This window comes from Aulonocara sp. 'chitande type north' Nkhata Bay, linkage group LG7 (genome assembly GCF_057382095.1).
Source record: "Aulonocara sp. 'chitande type north' Nkhata Bay isolate Kocher_YH1m ecotype deep benthic linkage group LG7, A_spYH_male_GT1.1, whole genome shotgun sequence".
Taxonomy (NCBI): domain Eukaryota; kingdom Metazoa; phylum Chordata; class Actinopteri; order Cichliformes; family Cichlidae; genus Aulonocara; species Aulonocara sp. 'chitande type north' Nkhata Bay.
The window spans coordinates 56,262,656-56,280,816 of NC_141350.1; the positions used below are offsets into that span (position 1 = coordinate 56,262,656).

The 18,161-nt window shown below is 38.3% G+C and overlaps 1 protein-coding gene across 5 annotated transcripts in view; it reads right to left on the minus strand.

Annotated features, from left to right (window-relative positions):
- Positions 1–18,161, minus strand: part of pitpnm2 (phosphatidylinositol transfer protein, membrane-associated 2) — a 64,237-nt gene that overhangs the window by 25,571 nt on the left and 20,505 nt on the right. For 4 of the 5 annotated variants that reach the window (XM_086301481.1, XM_086301480.1, XM_086301477.1 and 1 more), the window contains 4 exons: positions 14,398–14,615; positions 2,658–2,872; positions 1,258–1,379; positions 622–855 (listed from right to left, as the gene is read on the minus strand). In XM_086301481.1, coding sequence (XP_086157607.1) covers positions 622–855; positions 1,258–1,379; positions 2,658–2,872; positions 14,398–14,475 — 649 coding nt within the window. In that variant the 5' untranslated portion in view covers positions 14,476–14,615. Of the gene's footprint in view, positions 1–621; positions 856–1,257; positions 1,380–2,657; positions 2,873–14,397; positions 14,709–18,161 lie in introns of those variants that run through there. The other variant, XM_086301482.1, reaches the window with a different exon arrangement.

An 18,161-nucleotide genomic window follows, 5' to 3' on the forward strand; every position in this document is an offset into this window, starting at 1 on the left:
CTACGTGCAAATTCTAGAGATATTACAATGCACAGTTTGTACTGCTCTTTACCGATGGTTTCATTTGCAATGTTAGTAAAGCTTAAGAACTTGCACATATAAAACATAGTCACCCAGCACTCGAAAGATGCTCTAAATAAAAAATTTATAGATTTGATTTAGTTAAAAGATTTAATAAAAATAAAGATAAATTACCATGATGATTTAGCCAGGTAAAAAACAGCCATTGAAAACTTAGATTATAAACTCGACATATCTTGCCAACCTAGCCAGAATCCTCTGGTTTGTTATGCAATTTGTTATATGAATAGATTAACTACCTATGTACCAAATCTTGAATTAACAAATAAAATTGGAATTTTTATCTGTTCTTCCAAGTTGTGCATTTCAGTCCTCTTTAGGATGTCACAGTTTGCAGGATTATTGGACACTGGGATTAAATATTGATATAGTCATAGTTTTTGCTAATCTTTAAGGATCTTTAGGGATTTTTTTGTTTTTATTTTAGCTTCTACAGTTATCTTAGACTTTGGTTTTTCCTTGTTTTTCAGTAAAATATATGTCTGTAGGTTGTAAGATCTGAACCACATAAAAACATGCATACACGCAAGCCATACCTACCCACATCATGAATGAAGCGTTCAATCTTAGACTGCATGCCCCAGTATCTGAACTCTACTTTGCACAGCTTGTAGGCACACATGACAGAACTCTGACCCAGGTTCTGGCCAATTTCCTCAATCCAGTCCTCTGACAATGGACCCCGTTTAGTCTTGACTGACTGATACAGCTTAGGGTCTTCTTCCACGAGGTACTCATGAGGAGGTATGTAGTCCTTGACGATGTCTATGGGGTCTACAAGGGAAACAAAGACATAATGAATTGCTAAACTGAGGCAGATTCAAGCAGCAGGTATGTCTCAATGTCCTCACTCACCTCAAGAAAAGAATGTGATTTTATGTGTGTGTCTTTTATGTAATCAGTCCCTGCCGGGATCGTGTCTGGAGCTGACTGCACATTTTCCCTGCACCCCAGTGAATTTTAGTATGCGGAGGCTCAACACAAGCTCTTACACTCCACAGCCTACATCCCCTCTGCACCACACTGTCAGCGCTTTCATTGCAAATAACTCTGTGTAAATTCGATTTCTGATCCTGCTTATGAGGAGACGACGACCAGGCAGTTGATCCCAGAGGCACAATTTTAGTAATGGTGCAGAGAGAGTGAGTTTTTAAGTGTGCATGACGATAAACTTACCAATAGTCCTCTGTCTTTTCTCAGCAGAGGACATATTGAAGACATCCACTTGATTTCCAGTATCTGGTTTATAATAAGTCTCAATGTCTATAGAAAATTTCTCAACAAAGGGACAGGTATACCTGAGGAAAGAAAAAGAAATTGTTGCTTTGGATGGAAAAGCAATATGAGCAGCTGGGTCTCCAGAAGTAGAGCCAGTTATCTACAAGATGGGGGGTTGATGGCTCAATCCCTCTAGGGGAACTATGCTCCCCTAGTTTACATATCAAAGTACCCTTGGGCAAGATGCCAAGCCCTGAATTGACCTCGAAGTATCCATCAGAGTGTGAGTGTCAGTGTGTAAGAATGTTTATTAAGTGCTTAGATGCAGAAAAGAGCAGTTTATATAAAGCAGTATTAGTAGTGCAAGTGTATATGACAGGGTGAATGAGCCTTGTAGTAAGAAAACACTTTGAGCACAAAATCACTGCTATTGAAAGTAATAATCCTAATTTCCAATTCAAAATCATATGAAGTGTGAATGCAGTGTCACAATCTAGGATTGTCAGAGGCAATAGTGAAAAGCTGCTCTGGCATCTTCACATGGTTGAAACAATACAAGAACCAGTGTTTGGGTTCTTTGCTAGAAGTCATTGGTGGTATCATGCATCAGTTAACAGGATCCTTCATCCCAAGTCAATATTAGATCTCATGACCCCCCCAATGATGCATAGGCAATTAGATATCTTCAAGTGAAAGTCAACAGAAACCAAGCACAACAATTCACTGAATATCCCATGCTCAGCATCCTTTCAAGAAATTGCAATGGGCTGCATTTTAACAGCCTGGTCCTAAGACAGGGACCTCCAGGGTGGAAATGGTTAAAGTTACTAGTAAGTGCATCTCCTTTAAAATGTAGCTGAGCATCAGCAGAAAAAAGCCTAAGCTGAAGTAAAGTGCAGCACCTGTAAGCAGAGCTCATGTAAAATGCTGCAAATCAGCATCAGTTGTAAAGTAAAAAGTGGTGCCAATAAAATTCCCTTAACACTTGATGGGCTTAGAAAGCAGTTGGAGTGGCTGGTTCCAACACATTAAGTCATCAGGATGATATTCAAAGTTGGCAGCAAATGAATATGTGGTCATGCAGCTGAAGTTGTTGTATTTAAAAAAAGAAAAAAGAAAGAAAGAACACACTGCCATCAGCAGATAATAATAAAAAGAACATAATAAAAACCATTAACAACATTTTATCTCTGAAAGGTCAGCATTTCTACTTCAGATAAAGCCAACCTCATGTAACGTACGCTTAAGCATTAAGAGGGAGCAACTGTTTTACAAGAGGCACAGGGGGACAGTTTTATAATGTGTTCCCCGGAAATAAAATTCCATCACTTTATTTTCTGTATCTGTGGTTCCCTCACCGGGTTCGCGTATAGGGGTAAGCATTCCAAGACTCCTCTTCCACTCGAAGGGCAGCTTGAGGCAGAATGGCACAAAACCAGGATGGGATGTGTTTGCCGATGTGATAGACCTTGTGAGTGTACTGACCCGAGCCGCCAGGGCCGTCCTCATATGGTTTGTTCTCCAGGATCTCCACCCCACTGCCCTCACCACAACTTTCTTGTCTGCTCTTTTTCTGCAAGACAGCAAATATGAAGAGGTCTAAAGTATAAAGCTGTTGAGATTAATCAAGATGCAAATAGTATGTGTAAAAGAACTCAATATACAGCCACAATGGTGTTCACGTTAGAGTATTACATTAGTATCACATACACACATTATATTAATAATAATAATGTAGCATCAGCTAATTTTACATGTATTTGCATGTTATACTCTACTGGACTCCAAAAGTGTTGGATCACATCAAAACCCAAGATATTTATTCGTAAGCCTGGAATTCAGAAATATTTCAAAACACAAGAGATGAAATGCAAAAAGAACTTCAGACAATTAAAACAAATTTTCTCAGCGACCATAATTCCTTAGTACAAAAGGTCAGATTCCCTCAAGTTATATTTTTGTCTATATAAGCAGTGTTCAGACGAAGCTCAGGTAGAAGCTCACATACAGTTAGGTCCATAATTTGTTGAACAAGGACACAGTTTGTCTCTGTACACCACCTCAGCAGTATCCCTCAGTATTGGTCTCTGAGGAGATGTAGTATCTTTAAAGCATTTTTCAGTCGGAGGAAAAATGTCCAACACTGGAAATATACTGCAGTAACAGAAAGAGATTTCCACCTGCCTGAACATGTTGAACATTATGACAATGGCTATCATCACTGACATTACAAGAATTCATTTGTTACACGTTACAGTTCTGTTTCCTCTTTATTAGGGGTGTGATTGTACACTTTAGATCCTGCCTCCAACATACAAAACCTACATGACTTCACTTCCACTTTCCCATGCTGTAAAACTCAGTGCTGACATCATTGCTGTAGTCCAATCATCTTTCTGCCTCCCTTCACTCTGAGTGAACTCAGCCCACCTTCAATCAGTCTCCTCTCTGCATATTTTAAATCACACCACTCATCTTTCATTCTCCCTTGCAGACTCCTTCGTGCAACCCAACTCCCCCTCATCTCTGCCTTACGCAAGTCACTTCATCCAAGTTTTCAACGTATCCTGTCCTAATTCATTTTATTCTACTGTGATGGGTCATCGGCATCTAATCGCCAAATACCATAACTTAAAATCATCATGAATTATGTTTAGTTCTCTCTATTGATCTCTCCTCAGTGAAATAAGACATATCCCAAAAGAGCACCTTTGTTAACTAAGAGTGGTGTAATTTCAAAAAACACTTTTTTCTTTGTTAATTTCAATGAATTGCTTAAATAAGCATGTCTCTTTGAAAATAACTCTGTTCCTTCATATTCTATAAAGAGCCAAGAGTGTTTCTTATCATTAATATCCTGTCAACTATGGTATGTTTTTAGGGGACTAATAAATTGAAATAACAGATCACTTGCAAAAACTGGTATCACAAGCTTTTTATACTGCTGAATGATAAAGGTCCTTAAATTGTACTTTTCCTGGCTCAGACCTTGGTTTTGATTAATGAACAACTTGCAGCTGGGACTGGTGTCCACACACTCGCTTCTTTCTATAAACTTCCAATTAAACCCCTGCTAGCCTTACGCAGCACTCCTGTCTGTCACTGCCCAACCTTGTGATTACATCACAGAGCTGGATGATGCAGCAGAGCCGATGTGATGAGGTGGAAAGAAAAAGCTGCCACATGGAACAAGAAAGGTCTGCCTCTCCATTATATAAGACACCAGTTTTCTCTACTTCGCCCACCCTATTCCTCTACTGTTCAGAGTTTTCCATCTTCTTTGGCTTTGAACAACACCTCTGTTTGATGTTACACTGTGAAGAGTTATGTTAACAGCAGATTCAGTTTGCGTATTTTGAGTAGATCTTGCTTTAAATGCAGCATTTTGCAGATTTTCCTCAGGTTAGGAGGATCGTCCTCATTAGGAGGAACTTTCAGGTGTTTTATGAAGTCTCAGTCCTAGCTCATCACTGAAAGAGGAAAGCTGAGTCAGCGTGATCTAGTCTGAGCAGATTATCTGATCTGATGCCTTATGCTAAATGGGAATATTAGTAGGATAGTCTTCGACCTGTTCTACATGATAATAGGTTTGTAGAAAATATTGTTTTAGGGCAAAAAACTGAATAAAAACTCATTGGTTACCGGGTGATTGCACAAATTTCTTTTCACATTTAGTGAATGATTTCAAGTAGCTGCAAAAAGCAACTGGTCACCCAGAAGTTGAGCGTGCAACACAACACCTCTGGCCAACTACTTTTGATCAAAAGGCGATTTCACAGGTCACTTAGTGGGAAGCAAAATATTTGTTACCAAAAAAGTCAGTTCATTACAAATTAAGGTTTGGATTTCAATGGAATATCCTGAAATACCAACCAAAACAATACATTTCTGATTGTATTTTTTATGCATCTATATAATAACAATCTGAGAAGTGCATAACAGTAGATCATACAGTAATATTTTGAATCTGTTATCAACCTCGCATCTTTTCATCTAATCCAGACTAAATGAGACAGACATAGGGGAGGTAAAATCAGCATGGAACTTCCCCCAATAAAAGGCAGCAGATGGTTCAGCCACATAGATCCCACCGAGTGTTGTATTAATCCTGCTGCTCTACAGACAACTGGTCTGGAATTACAGTTTCCGTTTATAAAGAGCCTACATCTCCTTACAAGGCTCTCCTTTTGTACACATCCACCTTTATGTGGCTTATTAAATATATGAAAACCCTCCAGGATCTGATAATAGAAGCTCAGTTACCTACATAAGAATCACAATCTACCAGGGTGGAAAGTGAACTTAAAATTTTAACATCTGCCAGCCACTGGCAGGCAAATGTTCACATTCACACAGTAAAGGATTGTTTGGTGTTTAAAACCACTTTTATATTTTACCATCCTTTGGCTTGTGACTGGAGCTAATTTCCAAAATGACTGCAGTGATTACATGAGAGATATCCATATTACTGGATTTAGTTCTTTAGTTTTTCAGAGGGTCAGCGACTTTCATATAATTAACCTGCCATGCTTGGTTGAATATTTCAGACATAATAACACTGGTACAAAACTGTAGCTGGGCAGACTCATATTGGAACAGAAAACATTGAAATTGGAGTCTTGAAAAAAAAAGAAAAAGAAAACTTATTACCGCCAGCTAATAACTATCCAAGTCAGCACTGACACCATGGGTGCGGTGCATACATGTGTCATATAAACAATAGTCTATAATACTGGAAAATAAAAGAACTTTCCAAAAGAATATGTGATAATATGTTTATCTTTTTATACGTCTATATGTCTATAAGGACACTGATAAAGGGCATGGCTGCTATAATACACAGGTGTGCCAACAAAGGGAACAACAGTATCGCTGATTTGTATCTGCTAAGCCTGATCTTTGCTAATTCTAGTCACTGAAATGGACATGTTGATGTGTTTGTGGCGATAGCACCTTTTGGAGCACAAATAGAATGTTTTGCTGTGTGGCACAGCTAGAAAAAGACAGCTGCAGTTCAGTTTTGTTGAGTGAAATTCGATGATTTTATTTGTCTGATACTAATGCACCATTACCAATCTGTTTCTCTTTGTTGGACCCACATAGATTGTGGATGGAGATGCAACCCAAACTTCCTGCTAAGTCATCTGCTCTTTTGCTCTCTGTTATCTGGCTCCAAAGGTTAACATGGCAACAGTAAGAGCACTGATATTTCAAAATTCAGATTCCAGAAACCCCTGGTTGATGGTTATGTCCATGTTTGTTGTATGTGTATGACACCACAGTGTCAACCTGGGGCTTTTAGGGCAATATGAAGATCTGGGGTCTGAGGGTTGCCCATGCACTTTTAGCGGCAGTGATATACTAGTGATGTAAGAGTTAATTATCAGGTGTTACATTGTTCATGCAAACTGGGTATTTCTGGCTACAGCTTTTGCATCTTCCTACTCATTCAGAATGAATGACTGCACTGGCATTGTCTTGTGATTTTTGAAACATGATTGAAAAATGATTGAAAAGGCATTTCATTCCTGCCACTGTAATATGCTGCAGGTCGAGGAACGCACAACATGAATACAAATCATCATGATCATTACTAACGGCAAGAGTGGGGTGTTCAGGGTCAAGAAGGAGAGCTCAGATTGCAAAATGAGCTCTCTCTACTGAAGACTTTAGGGAGGTAATATCAGTACTGAAGGTCAGAGGAGGCAAACAGCTGGAAAATTGTAATAATCTAGCAGGTAATGTAATTTAGGTGAGGTGCTAAGAGCCTCAAATTACCATCCTTCTGTCTGCATACCTTCTGGGAAGTGAGCACACAGGATCTGTATTAATAACACTCATCTTCAATCCCAGAGCAGAAAAGAGGTACAGTGTAGAATATACAGGGTGCTCTGTGAATCTTTATTAACCCTTTAAGACCTACCATAGAACCAAGTCCGCCAGAGCTTATAGTATATTTTTACATGCTGTGGAGCCATTTTTTGGAGCATTTCAAGTTGCTATACATCAATACAACCATTATAGCCCAAATTTTAATAATATATCTGCATTAAGTGCATAGTAATTACATAAATTGTAAAAAAGTGCAATAAACTACAAAAAAATGTAAAATCGTTTTTGTTTTTTTAACATATATTTCTAGTTAGAGAAATTTAAGAGGCTTATCCCTCAAAACTGTAAATACAAAAAAGTTGCACAAACTAGTTTCCCACCACAGGAAATTTATTTTAAGTGTCTTCATAGTTTTATTTTTGAGATACACCAATTTTCATATACTGCAGGAAAAACGAAAAAATATATTATAGTGCAAATTTGCAAAATAACAGCATATGCATCAAAATAAAATATTTCCAGCAGTGCAATGTGAGTCCTCGGCATCCCAGAAACGACACAGAAAGTCATAAAGTCAAACATAACTTTTAAAAACACAAGTATAGGCTCATAAGGCCACGATGGTAAAAAAAAAACTACATTTCCGCAAAATGACATCACTTCCGGTTTCGGGCAGGTCATGACGGACATGCGACAGTTCACGCTGATGGACGTAGGAAGTGTTATGAACAGCTGATCGGATCGGCAAAGCGTGTTTCTGGAATATTATGTTTTTGTTGCTGCAAGTGCTTTTTATGCAGTTTTTGCAAAGCCATATGTGGAAGGAAACTGTGACCTAGGACAAGCTGATGTGCATAAGATGTAAGTACAACTCCTCCGGTTTCATATGCAAAAAAAATTATTGCGCTAGCTTACTTGGTTGCAGTGCTACCGGGATTTGAAAATAGTTACACAAAATGGAGCGTGTCCACTCCGACCGGCTTTAAAGGGTTAAAACATAGGTAATCCTGGGGAATGTTGAGCCTGACAGAAAGTTCACAACAGGACTTCTCTAAACAATGGGTAGCTGGGGCCATCTTTAAGATACAGTTTATGCACAGAAAAATATGAATGGTTTTTACTTAAACTGACTGTGGCTATGTCCACGCGTACCCGGGTATTTTTGCAAACGCAGATTTTTCTATGCGTTTGCACCTTTCGTCCACACGTAAACGGCGTTTTTGGTCACTGAAAACGGAGATTTTTAAAAACTCCAGCCAGGGTGGATATTTTCTAAAACTCAGTTTTTGCATTTACGTGTGGACGAGAAAAACGGAGAAAACGCAGCGTCAAAGATGTGTGCCTTTTTTGACGTCACAGTGTGCGCCACGTTATTGTTTCGGTGAAATGAATTTCTACAATACTGTTACTGTTAATTGTAGTCTCTGCAGTGTTTAAATGCTTACATATACACACAGTTACTGTCCCTCCACACATACGACTCGGTTCTGCTTCCATGCCCCAGCTTTGTTTACTTTTTCCCACCGAGGCTTCTAGACTTCTGATTGGCCAACATTTCTACACGGTTAGGAATATAGCGCCACCTGCTGCTTTGGCATGTTCCTAGCAGCGTTTTCCTTCATTTCTGCCTTTATGTGTGGACGGGATTATTTTTTAAAACGAAAACAGAAAATCTCCGTTTTCAAAAATACCCGTGTACGTGTGGACGTAGCCTGTGATTAAGTGTCTGAAAAGCCAAATTAATGGCTTTGTCAGTGGTGATTGAACTACTGAGTCTCTACAGTTGCTATTGATGGAGTTTGACACCATTAGATTACATTAATTAGATTGCATCTAATTAGCAGTTAATACGTGAAAACTTAATAAGTGAAAACTCAGAATTTGAATGCATTTCATTTGTCAGCTTTAAAATTCAAAAATTTGTATAGTTTACTAAGCTTTGCTCTGCAAAAAAATTAAAAACAATTTTATTGTTTTATTAGCAATAATATCTGATTCTAAAACAGGACACCTACACTCTACTTAGAGACCTCATATCATTTATGTATAGACTAAGCCTATGTTTGAATTCTGTTTTTATTTTTAATCTTTATTATCAAACCCTTAAAAATCCTTATTTTACCCCTCTGTGAACTAAACTACCAGACTAACGACTGTCCTTTTTATAATAGTGTTGCATTTGACTGTTATATTTTTATGTTTCTTATAGATTTTTAATCATGTTGTAGGTGGCACTCATATGGGGATCATTTTCTGTGGAAGAAAAATCATATTACCCATGAAACAATCCTTTTAGATTGGGACTGCCAACACCACCTCTTTCATGTGCGCGCAAGAAAACCCTGGGTTAATTTACCGAATTAATAACCAGCTTAACTTGACTGCTTATCCTGATTGTCAACATTAGGGTAAGTGAATACAGCTAACAAAAAGATACCCTGGATATGTTGAGCTGGCTAGTACAGGGCCAAATATATTTCTGTTACCCCACTTCAGAGTTCAGTTTTATAGTTTTATCTTCAGAGTTGAAGATAACTCTCTTTCTAAAACCCACTCAGGTTTAACAAACTCAGAGTTGTTAGCTGAAGCCCTGCACTGCTGTATTGGACTACATCACCCTTTCAGCCCTTGCTGAATAACACAACCCACAGACATGAGTGTAGACATGCTGAGTAAATAGAAAAAGGACAAGCTCCAGGTCTCCTTGGAGATCTTACATGACCGTTTAACAGTCATGTCTGCTTACTTCTCAAATATTGTTTCTAATAACAGTCACAGGCCTCAATTGCTCTTTAGTATTTTTAATTCTGTCTTGGTGAGAAGCGGTGTAATGTTGATCAGGTTGTGGAAAAATTTTCTACTTTCAGATTTTCATCACATCTGGCTGGTAATTCCAAATTGCCCATAGGTGTGAATGTGAGAGTGAATGCTAGTCTGTATCTCTGTGTTTGCCCTGCAACAGACTGCCAACCTGTCCAAGGTGTACCCTGCCTCTCGCCCTATAGCAGGTGGGATAGGCTCAAGTTCTTCCTCCAGTGTGACATCACTTTAGATTATTGCATTTTATGGTCTGCATTTACTTTATTTTATTTGATCTTATTTTATTCATTGTCTTTTAATCTGGTGTGTTGGATTCTATTTTACTGGATTTTAAAACTTTTACTTGGCTATATATTTTCATTTAAAACACTTTGTTGAACTTTGTTATTCTAAATGCACTATATAAATACATTTGTGTTATATAAATAAATTTGACCTTGACTTTATCTGTATGTCCAGTTTGAGAACTGCTGCTAGCTTATGCAGACACTCGGACGACTCCCTCTGTGAATTGTAATAACCCAGCTTTGCTGAGGGTCGTGAGTCTGCCAGGCTGAAGTGTCCCTGAATAATTTATGTGACAACACAAGGTTAGCATAAACCAGGGGTAGCTAACTCCTCCCCTCAGCTCTTGGTGCCTTAGTAGAACCTCATGCATCAAACATTATGAGTGGCTGCTCAAAGGCTTCACACATCTCCTACCTTGGTCATTTTTCAAATCCAGTGCGTCAATCTGACACTGGCCACAAACAAAAGGTTACTGTCAGCTTGCTGCTGAAGTAAAACAAAAATGCAATGGAAAATCCACCAACAAGTAGAAAAAACTGTAATAATCTCCTGTGGACAGATCATGGTCCCCAGAGGACAAAGCCCAGGGGTTGGATGCTGTCCAAGATAAAGACAATGTTGGATAACACCTCCCACCCACTCCATGACATGTTGGTCAGTCACAGGAGCTCGTTCAGTGAGAGACTGAGATTACCGAAAAGCACCACTGAACGACACAGGAAATCATTCCTGCCTGTGGCCATCTCCCTGTACAACGCATCCACTTAACACACTGTTTGCTGCTACAGCTACACATGTTTCTTTTCCAAATATTTATTTATAAGTGACTTATGTATGTATGTATATATATGTATATATTGTACTATTCTTAGTTAGCGTATTGTCTGTCTTGTCTTAATGTTGGTTTAAAATGGAGCACTGTAACAAAAAATAATTTCCCCCAGGGATCAATAAAGTATTCTGATTCTGATTCTGATTCTGATAATTTCCTGTAGATAGTTTTTAATGACCTCTAATTAACAAAAGTGAGGGATGATATGTGAGATGGCTTCTAGAGAAACTGACACTGGCACTGACACAAACCCAGACAATCATTCGATATTCAAAAACTGCTACATATGTATTTTCTATATTCTGCAACTGCAGTCCTCCACACTTAGACGCACAAGTGAAAACGTATCACAGAACAGATATGATCCCAGTGGGAATAGGAGCTTTAGAGGCTGTAATTCCCATTTCCCTGGGAGAGACACTGCAGTAGATTCCAATCACATCATCAAAGGTCTCCTAAAACTGAGTCTTCAGAACAAATACACAGCTTAATGTCTTCTAAGATGAGCTGCTAACCCGCCTGTTGTCTTGGTGTATTTTGGATAAGTTTTTTTTTAAGTATTTATGAGCAGAAGATAGTCAGGAAAAAATTTACAACCTTGTATAAATTGATCTAATAATTTCCACATTTGAGAAGCTTAACGTGATTTTTTTTAAGAATGTTAGATAATAGTCCTGTAGTATGCATGATGATGGGATTGAACTGATATTTTAATGCTTTTTACCTTTTGGAAGGTAACTCGAGGAGTTAAAATTTATTTTTTTATTTTTTGGTCTTACCTGTTTAATTGTCTGTTGTAACTTAATTTCCAACAATATCTCAACATTTCACTAAATCACAGCTGTCCTTTCACTTGCTGTTTTTCTCAAAAACAAAATGATGGCAGCTGCTGCCTTGCTGCAGCTGATGTCACTGGTTACCATGGCAACTAGTGCCCAGCTGTGAAAGTGAGCAAGAGGCAACGTCCAGCACAAGTGTGTGTGTGTGTGTGTGTGTGTGTGTGTGTGTGTGTGTGTGTGTGTGTGTGTGTGTGTGTGTGTGTGTGTGTGTGTGTCTTACTTAATGTGCCAGTGGCAATACATTTAGAGGGTTTGGGGGAAAACATAAATATCAAACAGGCACTACCTGCTTTTATGCCATGAGGTCCAGCATATCTGAGACCACATCAAACAGCTGCAACACTTTCATGTATAAATGGAAATAATCTGAAGGTATGAGGATCCCAACTAAACCTTTAATTTAATAAAACATTTAGGAATACAAGTCGTAACTTGTAAAATTCACTTACAATTTGTCTTATCAACCCTTGTTAAGCTAAATTAATCCGCAGCCATTGTTCACCTCTAAGAAAAATGGCTGTATCTCATGAACACAGCTGAAGCAATAAAGGAACATGGTGGTGCTATAGCTCCTTTGGTTGAGCAGGTGACCCATATTCTAAAAAGCTGGGTTTGATTCGACTCCAGACCATGTTTTACATATCTTCCCACTTTCCTGACTACTCTCTGCAGTGACGTTGGCCAAAACAGAAATAAAAAGAAATAAAGGAATTTCACAAGAGTGAAAAAGTTATTATGAGCAAAAAAGCCTTTCTGTGTGTCACAACATGGCTAGGCTTCACATCATACAGAGAGCAATTCATCAGGCTTTGTACACTGAGAGACAAAAATCCAGTTACGTTTCAGATAGACATTTTGACTCCAGTCAGCACAGGTGAGGGCTGGAGAAGAAGGCTGTCTAATAGTCTCAGTGGTCTCTGAACTGATTCCCAGAAGGGAAGAATACTCGCACATGGTCAGCTCTGGACACTGCAGATGAACAGCTGTTCTTATTATACTAGTTTCTAGTATATCTGTTGGATGCATGCACACTTGTAGTGTATCCACAGTTACAACTAACTGCGGGGACAAAAGATTTTGATGATTCTGCAATTTTGCTGCCAGGCCACACACCACAAAGCGTTCAAGAAGCACCTGACAACCACAAAATTCTGGATTTATAGATTTTCTTCCCCCGTCACCTGACCTCTGGTGGTCTTGGACTTTAGTACCAGACTCTGTTTTTTTTTCTGCAAGCATATTGAATATTGAATAACATTTTGTTAGAACACAATACACAGAGCAATGAGACACCACAATGAGGGCTAGATGGTGGTTATGAATATTTCCCTGCTTATGTTTACTAAACAAAACTCACAGAGAGATCATTTTTATGCCCTTGTAACTATCTGCATTTGTATTTTCACACAATTACCAAGATAAACACAAGCCACAGGCATATGGAGCACCATCTGCTCTGCAGAACTCCACTGCCCCTGTGACCATTTACTCATGTTCCCTTAGTGCTCTTGTCCTGGTACAGACCCACACAGCTGACCTCTGCCACCATGACATAAAAAACCTGAACTTCTACCTGGTTTAGTGCCCCAGGTCAAGAAAATTACTCTACGCCCTGTACTATAATTTTTTTTAATTTAATTCCTCTCAGGTATACTTATTATTTCCTTTGAAGACAGAAAAATTAGAGAATGTGCTCCACAAATATTTGAGTATATAAATTATTTAAAAATAAATGAATTTTAAAAATCACATAATGCAACTTCTCATTTAAAGTTTTGATTTTACAGCAAAGGAAAAAGACATCTAGACGGGAGCATACAAGTTATATGAGTTGCAATTTCTGATTTTTAAAACAAATTCTGAAGCCAAAATGATGCCATTATTTATTTTACACACACCTTGTCTGCAGCTTTTATCTCCAAATTCTATAACAAAATAATATATAATAATTAGAAAATAAAAAAGTATTCAAATTACTTGTAGTGTGTCTAATTTATTTTTACTGTTCACAGTTCAGTCCATACCTGTAAGTGTTTGGACAAATACACATTTTTTTTATTTTGCCTTGGACCAACCACAATGGATTCTAGACCAAACAACCAGAAACGTGGTTTAATTGATTAGGAATTACAACACAGTGCACTATTTTCAGAGGTAATAGCATCTGAATTGATAAACAAGAGTGTCACAGCCAGGTGAGGGCCGTTTAAGCAGGTAAAGTAGAGTAGTGTTTCACTTGTATTTACATTTGGTTCACTGACTTACCTTATATTTAAAACGATGCTAATTTTTCCACTTTTAATTGAATCTCTGAAAACGTGGGACTGTGTATAAACATGTAATTGCATGACACATGCGTCTTTTAATATAAATGCTTAGTTTTTAATAGTGTCCAGCCGTAGCAGCACCACATCTAAGTGAAACCAGGTGAAATGAACCTAAATACATGTGTAATGTTTGTAAGGCTGTGTGAGGAAAACTACTCACCTGGATCATGTAGAGCTGAGCAATGCGGTACTCCTCCACACTCATAGGCATGGGGATCCGATACTCCTTGATCAGCATGGCTGTGCTTGAGTTGAGCCGACACAGTTAGTGTGTGTGTCCAAAGAGGAAGCAGCGCGTGAAGGTAGATGCTCCTGTCAGTCGGCTTTGCTACCCAAGCTGCATGTTCAAGCAGGAAGAACGGGACTCATTATTCACACCTGAAACAGAGGAAAAATGTCCTTTCAGCTTCCAGAGTTACAGACAAAACACAGGAAGAGTTTGCATGTTTGTCTCAAGGATTAACACCCCCCCCTCCTTCTACATACGCAAGCCAACACATACAAGGTAATCCACTGACCCAGGAAACGCGCTGAAATCCCCCAGCAACCTAAATCCCAACTCTGACTACAGACCAAAGATGCAACCAAGTTGTGTTCAGTGCTGCCTTTTAAATTACTCTTCTTGTCTAGTGATAGAAAGCGCATGTATTCAAGTATCAGAGAGCCACAGTGCTCAGGTATTATACTTCTACTTATAGTGCATTTCAGATTGAAAGGTTGTACTACTTAAAGTTATTAGACATTTTATTTACATTATTACATTGGGGGGAAAACATATAAGCAGTTCATTTAAAATAATGCATTCCATAAAAGTTTCCTGGCATTATCTGGTTCACTTGTCCCCATAGAGCAGGTTTGGCCAACATTTTAATTCCAGAGTTCTACTGATGCTGATTTAGATGAAGTGAGCAAAAGGCCGCATTCTTTTTGTTTCTCTTTTACATGTGTGTTAGCTAAACCGAGATGGGCCCAGGCTATGGGTTGTATTTTTCCCATGTGTACCTTAGAGAGACTGACATGCTGGATGACTGCTCCTCGCTGAGCCTGTGATCTCTATTCTGTCGCCAAGTGCTTTTGCTGGGGTTCTCTCTCTGATTGTAGCACCTTTACCTTTACCCCAACAATACAAAGCTTCTTGAGGTGACTATTGTTGATACTATTGACTGGTGCTACATTATAAATAAAACCGAATTGATCTGTTGGCTTGCATATTAAAATACATTTTTAAATAACCAGTTTTCTGCAGTTAAATTACCATTCAAATGAGGGAATTTTAATTGCAAAAGTAACTTTAGACTTTTAAAAAGGCAGCTCATCTGATCTCTATGAGTCTGACAGCTCTGTGGAAGGTGGAACCAAGTGTTTTGACTCATGTGCTCCATTAAAAAAAATAAATAAATAAACCAAAACCGCCATCTTTACTTTACACACTTGTGGATATGTAAAGCGCTTTGGGGTCCTTAGGGACTAGTAAAGCGCTATATAAATACAGACCATTTACCATTTACCATTTACATCATTATCCATCTATCCAAACAGTGCTGTGAGAGTGAGGGTGATGTACCGCTTATTCCACCTGCCGTTAAACAACCAGAGGAGGGTCACATGACAGTGAATGCTTAATCTTAGGCAGATGATGGTGGACAGTAAATCTAATGCTGAGAGGGGAAAGGGTTAAGGTAAGGAGCTGATGTCAAATGCGAAGTGTGTGTCTGTCCATCTGTGCATGACTAAGCTGTGCATGTTTGTTCAAGCTTCTATAGCAAATGAACTGCAGTGGTCAGGAAGTGTAGATTGACATTAAAGACTTCCTGGAGTCTTCATTTGCTTATTATTGTATTTAAGTTACAGCCATTTTTAAAATCTGTCAAATGACAGTAAAAGCCCAGCTGATAAACCACAGAATTTGAAGGTTGTTTTTTTTTTTTTTTGGAAAGGCAGAATTCTGAGAAAGAAAAAACTGAATTATAAAAACAAAAACTCAGAATTCTGCAATTAATGTCAGAATTCTGGGGGGAAGAAAATCCAAAACGCCATCTGTTTTTTTTCCAGATTTTTCATACAAGTTCCAGCCCAGTCTCATGGAAAACAGGAAACTGTGAAATCGTTATGGATTTTTTTTTTTTTGGTTTACGTTTATAAGAAGGTCACATTATATTGTCTTTAGCGAAGATGTGTCACCCTGGCAACCAAGAATACAAAGCTTTGAAAAAACAAATGTAAGCTTTTATTATGGTCTAACCTTAAATAGCTTTTGCTTCTAAGTTTTTGCTTATATTTTTAATATTCCAATTTGATTGCCAGCACTGCAAACAGGAAAATCTGACCAGAAAAACTATTACAAGATGTAAAACAACTGCATGGCAGGGGGGTTGTTTTATTTGTCTGAACAGTCCATGCCCCAGGAGCAGTTACATGATTCAGATCTATGCCCAATACTATACTTTTAAATCATTTCATTCAAAGATTGATTTCTTTTACACACATCTACAATGGATAAATAATAACAAACAACAGGAGCAGGTATAAAATATTTGTCTGACTCAACAACAGAACGAACAGTGAAATCCAAGCTGCCCTCCAGAGGCTGTAATGCATGACCTTATTTACAATGCAGAGACAGTTTGTGCTCTGGAGCAGTTACAGCAGAGAAACTGAGTGACATTTCTCACTGACTCCTGTGAAGAGTGAGTCCTTGGCCCACAGAACAGCTGCTATGCAGCAAGAATCACTAAATCCACATAATGCAAAATGTGAGACAGTGGCAGATGAGCCCTGACATGTAGACATAAACAGACACATAGTGTCATGTATGATAAACTGGCTTTTTTTTTTTTTTTTTTTTTGGCAAAAGGATGTGAATTATAGAGGAGAGCTGCCAGGATATTACTGTAGGGGAAATGATTAGTTCACTGACAGAAAATGAATCAATTATTTTAAGAATGGGAGATGCTTTTTCTTAACAAACAAAATCATTTCAAGTAGTTTTCAATATAAGGATAGTCATTAACAGATTAGCTATCTTTCCTGGTTTGCATAGGTCTTGTGCACAAGTGTAGCAAATCTCAGGTTTATATGTAAGTTGTTAAAATAGTCTAAAGTTGCTTTTATTAACTACAGTACAAACAGCAGCTCCTACAAACAAAGAAGTCACATGATTTCCTATTAGAGGGGCTGCTTTTAGTGGTGAATTTGAAGCTAATTGCCACTGTCTTTGCAGGGCATTTTAGCATCTTTTAACTATAAGTTTACAATTCGTAGAGCAATGCTATAATAAGCCCCAATCAACATCTGCTCACCAGACACAACATTTCACTGTGGCACCAGGACAAAACCACATAATAAAGAAAGATTATCCTCTATAGACTCCAATAAGTGAGAATCCTACATGGTTCTCAGATCACCATGAAGGGCTGCATGTTGGATGGCACAAGATTTTCTTCAACTCAGTACCTAAAAATACAAAATCTTCTTGTACAACCCCATGGAGTTGTCTCTTGTTCATACATTTTAGAGTAACATTTTATTCAGCTTCTATCTTTAAACCAGACATCAAATAAGTTATGAACTAGAACAAGCGATCCATGTTTATTTTCTCAAACAGCAGATTGACTTCTTGCAAGTTTTAGCAGACAACATCACATCACCCCAGTCTTGACTTCTCTACATTAGCTTCCTGTATGTTTTAGAGTTGATTTTAACATCTAAGATGATCATTTTTAAGGCACCAGCTTGGTACCGAGCTGCACAGAAGAAATTTCGAACCAGTTTGCAGCCTCAGATCTTTAGGTGGGGCCGTCTGCCTGTTTCAAAGCCCAAACTTAAATCTACAGAAAGATAAAGATATGACTGCAGAAATTAGGCTTGAAAAATCAGAAACTTCCTTGAAACCACTTCTTCCAAAGCACATTTTTACAGGCTTGC